This window comes from Antrostomus carolinensis, unplaced genomic scaffold (genome assembly GCF_000700745.2).
Source record: "Antrostomus carolinensis isolate BGI_N321 unplaced genomic scaffold, ASM70074v2 scaffold32187, whole genome shotgun sequence".
Classification (NCBI taxonomy): Eukaryota; Metazoa; Chordata; class Aves; order Caprimulgiformes; family Caprimulgidae; genus Antrostomus; species Antrostomus carolinensis.
The window spans coordinates 5,931-19,038 of record NW_010330202.1 but is presented as its reverse complement, the minus strand read 5'-3'; the positions used below and the strand labels follow the sequence as shown (position 1 = coordinate 19,038).

The following is a 13,108-nucleotide window of genomic DNA, read 5'->3' as shown; positions in this document are numbered from 1 at the left end:
GGGATTTCTCACCTGGTGTTACACCCACGTTATTGGTGACTAATGAGCACAAAGCAGATCCAGAGTCAACCCAGGAGAGCAGAAAACAGCAGTGAGACAGATCAAAAACTGATCCAGGTAAGGAGCCAGGCTTAAATACAGCTGGGGAACAAATGGGGTGGAGAGAGTGTGGGAGGAGGCCCCAGATGAGGCTGGTCAGGCTAATTAAGATTTATTAGTGCAGGCAGGACCCTGGTGCTCTTTGCAGGGGGAGGATGTGGGGGTGGTGCTATGGAACTGCTGGGGACACTCATGATGGATCAGCACTTCCTCCATCCTTGGCACAGTCCCATTTTCCCAGCACCAGCAGAGCTGGTCCGCAGGGGTTTTGCCAGGACAGTTCAGGTCCTGTCCCTGCCTCAGGCTCAGGCCAGGAATCTGTTTTCAGGTGCTTGGAGAGCTCAGTTTCTGTTGGGTCTGTCTGGGTTCAAGGGAAGGATCAGAGCAGGAGTTTAATTTGGGATTGAACCTGGAGCAGGAATAGCTCCCTGCCCTGAACTGCTCTGCAATCCCACAGTTGAAATGTCACTTAGTTTCCCTTGCTTTAAAAAACCAACCAAACAACAACAACAAAAACCCCCACAAAAAAACCCACCCCAAACAAAAAAACAAACACCAAAAAACCCTCCCCCCACTTCCTCTGTGAGATTCAATCTGTCAGACCAGATAATTGATTTGCTAATCGGGATCTCTGGAACAAATTCAACCAGTCCTTCTGAAAAGTGATTTGCAAGCTCTGAGGTATTTGCACTTTGGTTTCCAGGCACATGGCCTGTCCCAAAACTGCTGCTGAGCTCAGGACTGGCTCACAGAGCCATGACAGGCTGGTGAGGGTGTGCACAGGGCTGGGGACTCACAGCCACCTCCACCGTCCCCCAGGCATTTGCCTGTCCCTTAAGGGCTGACAGGACTGCTGACAAGTGACATCCCACAGGCACAAGACCGTAGCATTGAGTCAGGCTGCACCACTTGGGCTTAATGCTTTAATTGGAGCTAGATCTGGATTCTCTGCTCTCAACTTACTGGGTGACCTTGGAAAAGTCAGCTGGGATATAATACAACCTACCTGGGAGAGGATGGCAAAGCAAGCCAAGATCTCAGGATGAAAAGGTACTTTAAAAGTCACTTATAAAGGTAATTAGCAAGAGAAGTGCTTAGCTTTCCTACCCTCAACAGACACTGAGTGACCCCAAAAAATAGTTTACCACCCCACTTGGTTACAGTAAACATCCCACTTCTCTGCATGCAGCTGATTTCACAGTCATAACCTACATGTCCAGCACACACCAGGACTGAGCTGGGGCAGCAGGAGGATGCAGAGACCTAAACGTCCCATCAACAAGAGTCTTTCTTCTCCATTTCCATCCCTGCTCCCAAGCTGCAGGCATTGTCCAGTCTCTGAACACCCCTCCAAGCCCCATCGCTGGGGGCAATGGTTCTGCCTCCCTCCCCAGCCACCCCCCTGATCTTCCCTCAGACCCTGCTGCTGGGTCTCCCTCCTGAGTATTTGTAGGTTAGAAGTGGCTGGTCTTCTCCCCCACCAGCCACAAGCTCCTACTGAGGACAATATCTAGATAACATCATCATTTCCAGGCTAAATATAAACCTCTTCGTATGGGGTGAGCTACATGTCCTTGTGTGTCTCAGCATAAAGAGCTGCCTGCCCTTGCAGGGAGCAGCCAGCAACCCTGCCAGATGCCATCATCCCAGCAGCTGCTTGTCCCACATCACAGCTGAGGGAAACTGAGGCACAGAAGAAGCAGGGGGAATCACTGCGTGAGCAGTCCTGGTCTGCTGCCATAAACAACAACTACCAGAGCTGCTCTATCACAGCTAAGGAAATCCAAGAAGGCTGGAATACTGGTGTCTTGGGGGTCACTGGAAGAAGAGGAAGAAACATTCAGACCTGAATGAGAGAGAATTAGCCCATCAGGGCAGACAGTGACTGGCAGAGTGGCCAGAAAGGAGGACTGACCCCAGCAGCGTGTTCTCCTTTGTCCCATCCAGGGCACCCATCCATCTCCAGGCATCACACAGGCTGGGAGAGGGAAACACCTTTGCACCAGTTCATCTACTCCCAATAAAAGCAGAGTGTTTGCAGCAGGCACTCAAGTGTGGATATTGCTGTGAACTTCAATCTTATTCCCCACACTATTAGCATGAGACAATCACGCGCGCTAATCATGTTTCACAGATCCCTGGCCCCTCACGTTCGCAGCTTGACACCAGGAGCAGGTTGCCTGAGAACATGAAGCCCATAGGAGCACAAAAGCAAGCACTAGCCCTCCACATTTACACCGTCCATCCTATCTGGTTACCCTGGGAAGGGTTAAACCAAGAGTTTGTGCTGCTGCTGCTGTTGTTGGCTGTAGCCAGCGCTGGAACAAACTCGTTCCTTTACCTTTATTGCAGGCAGAAGGCAGCCAGGAGGCCACGCACATCTCCAGGGTCCTTGAAGCCACAGTGCAGGTTGGGCTACCCAAGGTAAAAGGTGTCCTGCAGAAGGTGGATGAAAGCCATGAGGTCTGCAGCCCCATTGGAGAGTCCTCCCCAGTGAGAAGGCACAGGGAGATGCGAGAGGAGCCAGAAATCTTCTGGTGGACAGACCCAAGAGTTGGACAGGGCAGCTGGGAACAGCAAGGAGCTGTGCTTCTGCCTTTTTTTGCAGGTTTGCTGTTGCCGGGGAGAGGTTTTAGGCTGTCATCCAGCTAATTCACACCAGAGAGACAAGCACTTGAATTAGTTGCATTATCTATGCCCAGCTAAAGTGGACAAAGGATTAAAGTTTGCTGAGCACCACCACCGTGATTTGCATCTCAGTGCCCCCTTCCCACGGACCCCTCTGCTCCCAGCCCTTTTTATTTTTCTTTTTTCCTTTTTTTTTTCCTTTTTTGGCCATGAGCCAGGCGGCATTAGAGCCCTGTTTACAGAAGTGATGCCTAGGTTAATATTGCAAAAAGACTTCATCAAAGCTTTTAGTCGCTACTGAAGCAGAAGTATCTAACCCTGGGCCATGAGCTGACCGGGCTGCGCACACAGGGGATGAGCCGCCCGCACCGCGCACGCAGCCACGCGCTCCCTGCCCTTCGTTTGACCAATTCTGGTCTCAGCCTGAGGTATGAAACTAACTTTCTGCCACTGTGACGTATTTAAATGAATAAAATCAAATTATTAATATATTTTTTTTAAAGCTGCACACAAAATTCCAATGTAGCTGTTGTTTTGGGGGGAAAAACCCACTGTTTGAGTGCTAAATAAATACTGCACTGTGCAGGGACCTTATGGGCACTTTGTTTTGAGCTCATCCAGCTGCCAAAGATTTTATTTATGTGCTTTTCTTGATGTGGAGAGGATGGGGAATGCTATTGTTATATGGTTCGTGCTGCTGGTCTCAAAGAAATCAAAACTGGGATCTCTCAGAAGAAGCTCTAGACTTGAAGAGAGGTAAAGCAAAAGCCTATCTGTGATCACCGGATCCTCATTAATTAGTGGCTTTAAAAATGTTTATTTACCACTAGCACTTTGTAGGTGGGTGCAGTGTTCCTGAAAGGTGCACGCTGACCTCTGCAGCAACACGCAAGCTTTATATGTTTCTATTTTTCTTGGCATTTGCCGAGATTTTCCTTCTCTTCTCAGCTTGAGGACTGAGTGACCTTAGCAATTGCCAGCAAGGGGACTCCGTATGATGAAAGCAGGTGAAAGGGAAAATAAGGGCGGGAACTAGGTAAGGCCAATTCATACCTCAGAGGAGGTGTGGTCCTCTTCTATACCTGGCTGTGGTCAAAGTCTTGTGAAATATAAAAGGGGAAGGCAGTTGTTTCTCAAGTGATCTGTTGCCAGGATCCTGCAGCAAGAAGGAAGGGAGGTGCTAGGAGAAATGCAGAGCAAGAAGTCTCCAGTGTCAGCTGCGAGAGGTGTGGGATGCACTGGTGCCTCTGAGCCTCAGGAATACCACCAGCCCTTCTCTGAAGGTCTGTTGGCTGGGCTGAGGGTTGCATGGTAGCTGCACTCCCTTCCTCAGCAGGCTAGCTCAGGAGGAGAAAGAAGCCACCATGTCCCAAGGAGGAGCAGCAGCACGTGAAGCTGCCAAGCCTCAGGACCAGGGATGGGCATGGATGGTCCTGCTTGCTGCAGTGCTGCTGCAGGGGCTGACCCTGGGCTTCCCTTCCTGCATTGGTGTCTTCTTCACGGACCTGCAGCACGAGTTCCAGGCTGGCAATAGTGAGACGTCGTGGTTCCCATCCATCATGGTGGCCGTGCTGCACGGAGGCGGTGAGTAACGGGCCCTTCCACCGCTCCCTGCGGTTGTGTGGCTGATGAGGGGCAATAACGAGGGCACCTTTAGCATTTCATTAAGGTGGACAGTGGAAGGGACTGGGAGGTCTGAGCAGACTGGCTGGTCAGCAGTGCATAGCATCTCCCAGCCACTTTGATCACACAGTCCAAAGCTAAGTGTCCACAGATACCAAGCTCTCCTTACCACTCAAAGAGACAACCAAGACTCTTGATCAAAGAAGGTAAATGCCTTTCTCAGCCCAGCTTCTCCAGACCAGCAAGAACTTAATTTATAGCAGCTCTTTGATTAAGTAGGCAGGCAGTGCTGGAGCTTGGGTGCTTTCTTCATTCATCTGTCCACAAAAGTACATCTTCTTCCACGTGCTACCTGACAACTGTGTTTTTCATGGCTGAAAAGATGCCAAAAGCCAAGCTCCTCCAGGCTGCTAGCTGAGGCAGAGTGTTAAAAGCAACGCCTTGGGCAGTGGCACAGAGTGCACATCCAAGGAGGCATCAGGCTGGACGTGAGTGCAGCTGGATTAATGCAGAATGGGGGTCAGGCAGCACCCTCCAGGTGAAGGGGGATGGAAGGAGGGTTGTACTTTGCAGATAGTGGAGTGAATCACTGGTTTTCCCCCCCAAAAAAATATGGGAACTGCACAGAACAGGGTCCTCAGATCCCCCACCCAGACAGATGTTTCTGCATAGAAGAGAAAACCAAATCCCCAGCAGCTTGAGGATTTCCCAGTGAGCAACCTGTGTTGCTTCTGACCCCTCCACATGCAATTCCCATGTTTATTTGATAAACAGACTACTCAAACCCCACCAGGCAAAAGAAGCAAAGTATCCAGTGACCCCCTACGTACCTGAGGTGTTCCCTGACTTCATACCTGCCTCCTTCCAGTACTGGTGAAAGGTGACACTAAAGTACAAAGAAAAAAAAGCAAGCTGAGCCCTGAGTCATGCTGATGTGAAGGCTGTGGCAGGTTCAGTCTCTCCTGTGCAGGACTTGGCTGTCAGCCACCTGACGTAGGAGAGAGAGAGTTTTCACCTTAGCAAAAGCAGTCGGGTCCAGAATTGCAAGGTGCAGATGGAAAGAGACCTCAGGGGAAGCAACTACAGGAGGAATTATCACTAAAGGTCAGCACAAGTAGAGCAGTGTCCTCGGGGCTTTGAATTTGGAAACTGCTGGGCATACCCTGAGCTGCCCTTCCATTCCCCATGGTCCTGCTGTGGGTAGTGGGAAGGAGCTAAATGGGACCTGGTGGCTCTGGAAATTGATCTCAGAAGCAGCTCGATCCCAGCATGTCCAGGAAGGACAAGTCTGGAAGTATCCACAAGAAAATATCAATTATCCTATCTTCTTTAATGAAGTAATTGTTTTATAAGAGGCTGGAACCATAGTACAATGTAATATAAAGACAGCTAATAAATAGATCCAAAAGTTATAAATCAGACAAGGAAAGAATTGCCTCATGTTAATTGTGCTCACTAATGGAATTTGTCAGGGCAGAGCCAGTGAATTAGAAGAGTTGTCACTGCACTTGCCAGTTGTGTCTCCTATTGCAGCCTGTTAGAGCAGAGAAGTGCTTGTTCTTGTCCCCAACAGCATAAAAGTAGGAGCAACACAACCATAAACCAGGAAGAAAAACACCAAAAATCAGAGATAAAAGACTCCCTGTCAAGCCAAGCATGCATGGCTTGTGCTGCAACTTCTGACCTCCTTTGTGGTGGGCCAGGCTCTGTTAAATTCAGGTTCTTTGGTTCCATCCATCATCTTGGAACTTAAACCTTTTCCAAAATCACATTCTGCTATGTCACCAGTGTCTCTTAAAGGTGCTTCTCTCTTTTCTTCTCCTTTGTTCTTTTTCATTCAGAGGAACTGAAGGAGTGGGGGAAAAAATAAAATAAAATTGCAAAAAATAGTAAACAGGAAGGGGAATGGCCAGAGCAGCCCATTCCCGGGGTGGTCAGTGCAGTGAGAAGGTCCCATGCAGGAGAGGTAACCTCAGCTCAGCAGAGCTACAGAAGAAAACAGGGAAGGGCATGGTGCAAACAATAGCTCATAGCTTAGTAAGCCAAACGTATCTGATTACCCATGTCACGTTCCTAGGTAAAAGTGATTAATGATTATTTTGTTATAAGAATTATTGGAGAGACGTCAGGATCCGATGGCCGTCTCTGAAAGGGGAGTTCAGGTCCTTACAGGTTCCAGCTCCCAGATATTCACACACACGTAACTCTCTGGACTCAGGCTCATAAAAACGCAGCACTTCTGTTGGTATTATTTTTGCAAAGGAAAGCACAAAAGCCCCAGGCAAGTGAGAAATCATATTTGAAACCTAGAAAGTAAGTTAACAGGAACAAATAATGAAAAACTCTTATGATTTTTTCAGAGCCAATCTCATTATTTTGGAGTGTTCAATTTATGACTTCTGACTACTTGGGTTGGTTAAACAGCAGAACCATCCTTAATGTCTGCAGCAGGAGGAAATATAATCCAGTCACCAGTTTGCTGAACGCTTTTTCAAAGGCTAGTTGAAGTCTGAGGTGAAAATCTTCCAAGCAGATCAAAATACAGACAGCTGCAGTCCTAATTTTAATAATGTTCCACTGTTCACTTGACTATGTGGATTTTATTTCAAACCAGACGTTGATTTAGGTCACAAATATACCACAGGTTATTTTCCCTACGCTGATTGACTCCTAATTCTGAAGCTTACAGATATTTTGCATTTGCTTATATAACCTTAAGTGCTCAGAAAATGGAAAAAAAAAAATAATAAAACCTGGAAAAACCTTGAGGATCCTCAAAGGAACAGGAAAAGAAACTCTACCTTCAGCTCATCTTCTGCCAGAGCGTGCAGAAAGAAACACGTTTAGCAGGTCTGAACTAATCTTTTCCTACCCCAAAACAAAGGATGCTAAATTACATTAACAAACTGGTAATTTACCACAATCTCATGGAATTCACCAGAAGTCTAAGAAAGTTAAAGAATTAACTGAAGGAGTTGGGGGGGGGGAAATGTTGCAAAAATTGATAAACAGGAAGGGGAATGGCTCCTGTGCCTATGGACACCTCCGTGCCTATTTTTTTTCACTGTTTTTCCTGATGAAATAACATAACTCTTTCCTAGTCGAGCCTGCCAGCAACGTGTGCACACAATAAAACCCAGGTCTGTGCCCATCGGAAGCACCCGGGTCTTGCTCCCACCTCTGTTTGTGCCGGAGGTGTGGGAGGGGAAGCTGGGATGTGCACTGTCTGCTCCCAGGCTTGTGTCCTCTTGGAAGTGGACACAGTTAAACCTACCCACCCCTGCCAGGTATGCCAGGACAGGCGTGTGCCAAGAGCTGTACTGATAATAACAACATCTTACTATTTTCCTGGGGAAGATGACTTGCAGGACAGCTGCAAGACTCCACAAGCTGCAGCTTGGATGCTGCTGCCTGAAGCTGAGATTGATTCCCACCCAGACATGAATATGCTGCTCCAGCCATTTTCAAATAATCCTCCTCAATGACGTCTTTTTTTTCTCCCATTCTTGATCTATTTCAATCTGTCTTCTTTTGCAGGGGCTTTCACCAAGGTAGCAGGGCACCAAGGGCAATATCGGACATTTTGGAGTGTAGTTGAAAATAGTTGAAAAACACAGTGAAATGAGGGTGGAAATACACAAGCAGAAATATCACCCTGCTTAACATCTCTCACTTGGAGACACAGAAATACAAGTCCTCTGCTTTTTCAGATCATTCCCAGAATTCATATGATGTGATAACAGAATTACACTTGAAGGTCTTTCATCCATTCCCAAGAGTTTTAACTAAAATCCATCACCGGGAAGCTTAGAAATCCTACGCAATGACCAAAACCCAAGCAGATCACAGGAGCCTTCCCCTCACCTAACAAGTTGACTGTGCATTTGGGAGGATCAGGGAATATGTTTTCTATTCCTGGCTCCTCCATTACATTGTGTTGCTGGAACAATGGTTATAATGATAATAAACTGGAAGAGGGCAGGTTTAGATGAGATATTAGGAAGAAATTCTTCACTGTGAGAGTGGTCAGACATTGGAACAGGTTGCCCAGAGAAGCTGTGGCTGCTCCTCCCTGGAAGTGTTTAAGGCCAGGCTGGATGAGGCTTTGAGCAACCTGGTCTAGTGGAAGGTGTCCCTGCTGATGGCAGGGGGGTTGGAACTGGATGAGCTTTAAGGTCCCTTCCAACCCAAACCATTCTATGATTCTGTGACAATCCTCAGGGTCTCTAGACTAAATCATTTGCTAATTGCACCAGTCTAGCAGGTGCCAAATATTTCCTTCCTCCCTAACTTCTTCCCTTTTGCTTTTTTTTTTTGCTTCCAGGGCCCCTCTGCAGCATCTTGGTGAAGCGATTTGGCTGCAGGTTTGCTGTGATGCTGGGAGGTCTGCTCAGTGGAGTGGGCATGGTGTCCAGCTCCTTCTGCAAGTCCATCAGCCAGCTTTACCTAACAGCTGGCCTCATCACTGGTAAGTACCAAAGAACAGCAGGAAAACCCAGCTGCTGCACTTGACTCGAGAGATGGAAAATGGCGAGAGTCACGATTAAGTGCTCACGTTTTTCCACCCATCTGTGAAGCAGGATAAACCCAAAGCCCCACAGCGCAGCGGGAATCGTAAAGCAGCTAGACTTGCCCTTCACAGCCCTTTAACACACACCTCATCCAGCCAAGCTCACTGGAAAGTGCTTCACTCTGGAAAAAGCTACAGGTCTCCTGAGGGTGAAATGGAGAGTAAAGATGCCTGTTCTTTTTAGTAGCTTCTCAGCCTTTTGTCTTTGAAAAAAAGGAGGGGTTTTTTTCAATCTTGGAACACAATGACATAATGCGTTGGGACAACGTCGTTCCCAAGTTCCCTGAGCTTGTATTTCACCACACCCAATCTGGGGAAATGAGGAGATATCTTTTACTAGCAAAGGAACGTGTTGGTTTTGAACAGAAGTAACAGATGGGAACTTTTCCTTTCCAAATATTTCTCCTGTGTGACTGATGTTCAACTCCTGCTTTTTTTCTAACGCAGAGAAATTAATTTCTTCTGCCAGGTTACTTGGGGACCGATCCTGTTGGATCTTGCAAGCTAAACTGTGTCCACTGCACAGAGAGAAAACCAAGTGACTCCCTGAGCCCTGAGGAAGGTGTCGGGAAAGCAGCACTGCTTGTTGCATGTGTCTAAAACCCAATTCCAAAACAATTGTGGGAATGGCAGCGTGCACCAGACAAGTGTCAGCTTAGATTAGTATATTTAGTATACCCAGGAACATGAAGAGCTTAATTTATGCACAACATCCTTCTTCATCCCTTGTGTGGGGTTTCTGAGTATTAATCACTGGGGCTGGTGGAGCCTGGCAGGCAAGAAAATGCTTCTCCAGAAGTCATCTGTGGGTACACCCTGGATTTGGGCTCTTTTCACCCTGAGAGACAATGCAGAGGGATCATGTGCTGTCATTTTCTCTTTTATTCTTACCTTTAGGTCTGGGGTCGTGTTTCAGCTTCCAGGCAGGAGTGACTGTGCTGGGCTACTACTTCGTACGGTGGCGAACGCTGGCCAACGCCATGGCATCCACTGGTGTCTCTCTTGGTTTCACGCTGTGGCCGCTGCTTTCTCAATACTTGCTGGATGAGATGGGCTGGAGAAACACTTTTCTTATCTTTGGAGGAATACTATTGAACTGTTGTGTTTGTGGAGCCATCATGAGACCAGTTCAGCTTGCATCAGGGTCACCACCACAGTCACCCAAGACTGCAGAGGAGCCAGGGAGAAGAGGAGAAGGGGCACTACTGTCCAATGGAGCATCTTCTCCCCACCCTGAGCTCCAGCAGCAAACCAGAAGGACTGCATGCCTCCAGGTGCTGCAGAAGTACCTGGCTTTTGACATCTTCTGTCAGAACAAAGGTTACCAGATTTACACTATTGGAGTGACCTGGATGATGATGGGGTTTGCATTACCCCACGTCTACCTTGTGCCTTACGCCATCCAGAACGGGGTGGAGGAACGCAGGGCAGCCCTCCTCATCTCCGTTATTGGGTTCATCAACATCTTCATACGCCCTTTGACAGGGCTGCTCTCAGGACACAGAGTCTTCACAGGGAGACGAATCTACCTGTTCAGCCTGGCTGTGCTCCTCTGCGGGCTGAGCAATTTCATTTGTGTCATTTCAGCTGAGTTCAACGTGCTCATCATCTACTGCGTCATCCTCAGTATAGCCATGAGTGGTGTCGGGGCACTCACCTTCCAGGTGCTGATGGATGTGGTGGAGATGGACAGGTTCTCAAGTGCTCTAGGGCTCTTCACCATCCTGGAGAGCATCACGCTCCTCATCGGACCCCCTCTCACAGGTGAGGAAAGCTATTAAAGCAGGCTGAGGAAAAATGGTTTAGACACTGGTGACAAGTATTTGGGATCATAAAGAGAAATGAGGGAGGCTCCAAACCCATGAAGGCAGGTGAGTTACACAAAGGGAAGAGTTGGAAAGGAACGATCAGCACCTTCTCACAGCTGGAGGAGGGTCATTGCTGCTGCTGCCCAATTGTCACTGCAGTGACAGCAGACAGTGAGGAAGTTACCCACTTGGTAGGCAGCTGTGGTAGGTGTGGGAGTGAGAAGAGCCAAGACACAGAGAGAAATTACTGTGGTAAGATCTTGTTGTCTATGAAGTATTTCACTGCTTTGCTAGTTTTCATTGTTTTATCTCTGAAGTCTCAAGGAACTGCTAACACCCCATTAAACAAATTAGCCGTGATCGGAATTATTATCAGCTCTACATTATTCAAGAGCTTTATAGGAAAAGCTTCTGTTCACTCCTCTTTTTGAATTCTAGAGTATATGAATTTTTCTCTGGAGACAAGACAGGAGCTAGTTATGACCCTCAATCCCATAAATTATTCACAGATTTCACAATTCACTCCAAATGCCACTAAGTGACCTGTCCAAAACACACCTGCTCCTGCAGTACAGCAGCAAATTCAAAAGACTAACAAACAAGGAACGTGAGCTGGAGCATGAATCTGCAGTTCAGGCTTTAGTTCTCTTCTCCAGACAATGAGCTCTGTGCCATTCAGCAGAAAATAATGTCTGTTCTACGAATGGGATGATAACATGCACCATGTTTCATGGTACTCCCTGGCATTAGTGTGTCAGTCACTTTTCCCAAGGTGCAAAAAAAGGTCTTTTCTTGGATATCTCTGATAGGAATGGCAGATGGGCAAAATAAAGTACAGTAAAAGCAGCTGCATTTCTATCCGTAGTGCTAAAATCTGCTAAAGAAAAGAAGTGCACTATGAAAAGAATCATTGCCAATCTTTACTGAAGAATACATGCAAACAAACATTATTCCAGTATTTCCATAAAAATAAGCAGCTTACAGAGAAGGCATCACATATTTGACCTGAATATCACCTTTCCATCTCCAACATTAGCATTAAATTACTCATTCAATATATCATACTTCTAAGTATTTTATATTGAGGCACTTAATGTTAGTCATAATGCTTGCTGTGCTGTGAATTTTCCTCTCCTGATTACACACCATTACAGACAAGTTTTCAGTTTAGAGACACAATTGTGTTGATTTTTGTGAGATTTCTCTATTTATTTGTTCTATTTTCCAATCTAGGATGTAATAGGGTCAGTCATTCCAAAATCCAGTGAGTGGCAGAGGCACAAGGGTCCTCTGCTGAGCAAACAAAACCAATCAGCAGGTTGTGGAAAAGTTATAATTTCCTTTCTTACCTGATTTTTCTGTGTATTGAGAAATACTCTATGCAGAAACAGAAACATCACCTGAGTGGTGACTACAAAAAAACCCCCAAACAAACCCTAGAATCTAGAGATCAGAGTTTAACTCATCTGTGAATGATTATCTTTTGTATATGGCAGCTTGAGGAATGGTTTAGGTTTAATATTTAGGTAAATGTCACCCAGTTGCCTTTAGTATCCATCTCCTCTTCAACTAAGCTCTGGCTTCTATTTCAGGTCTCCTGGTAGACATAACTAGTGATTTCCACTATGTCTTCTACAACTCCAGTTTCTTCCTGCTATCAGCTGCTTTATTCATTGGGCTCAGCTTCTGTGCTCTGGAAAAAAAAAACAAATTGAAAGAGGCTTCCAAAGTACCTTTGGATAAACCCTCCACATATCAATACAGTGAAACACCAACTGAACCACGGTCTGAGAGCCAGTCCCCTCCAGCAGTCATGTACATCACAAGCATATGAAGAGAAAGAAAAGAGGAAAAAAGAATTAAAAAAAAAGAGGAACACAAACAATTATGTGGCCTGTACAAAGCTACACATGGGCCAGCACTGATGGCAGATGAGAAAACAAGTGTCTGCTTTCCACAACTGTCATCATCCTCCTGCCCTGCACTTCCACTCCGTGGGGCCACGTCAGGCTCCACGTGAGCGCTCCAGACCGCAGGCTGAGCCCAGAACCCAGCGCCAGCCAAAGAGCCGAAGGACAAAGAGAACTGTGCTTTCCTAAAGCAAACCATGGGATCACAGCCACGGTCACCGGCGCCAGGAGACAAAAGCTGTGTCAGTTCCATTGGTTTAAGCCAGTGCCTTTAAGAAATCACTGGAATTTCACATACACATTGCACTCGGTAGCACTAGACAATAGGTCATGGCTCTGCACAAAGGTAGTTCTTTCACAAAGAAGTGTTATTGCCTTGTCTGAACATGCAATTTTGATGCAGATTTATATGAAGCTTCCTGGTTGCTTCCCATGTTGGAGGTGGCAAGACAAACACTTGCCACTGGAAG

The 13,108-nt window shown here is 46.8% G+C and overlaps 1 protein-coding gene across 1 annotated transcript; it reads left to right on the top strand.

Annotated features, from left to right (window-relative positions):
- Window positions 1-3,391: 3,391 nt before the first annotated feature.
- SLC16A5 (solute carrier family 16 member 5) lies at window positions 3,392-12,562 on the top strand. The gene is given in 5 exon segments (XM_010172857.2): window positions 3,392-3,483; window positions 3,998-4,311; window positions 8,675-8,818; window positions 9,818-10,684; window positions 12,321-12,562. Coding segments are annotated over 5 exon segments (1,659 nt in total).
- The last annotated feature ends 546 nt before the right edge of the window (window positions 12,563-13,108 follow it).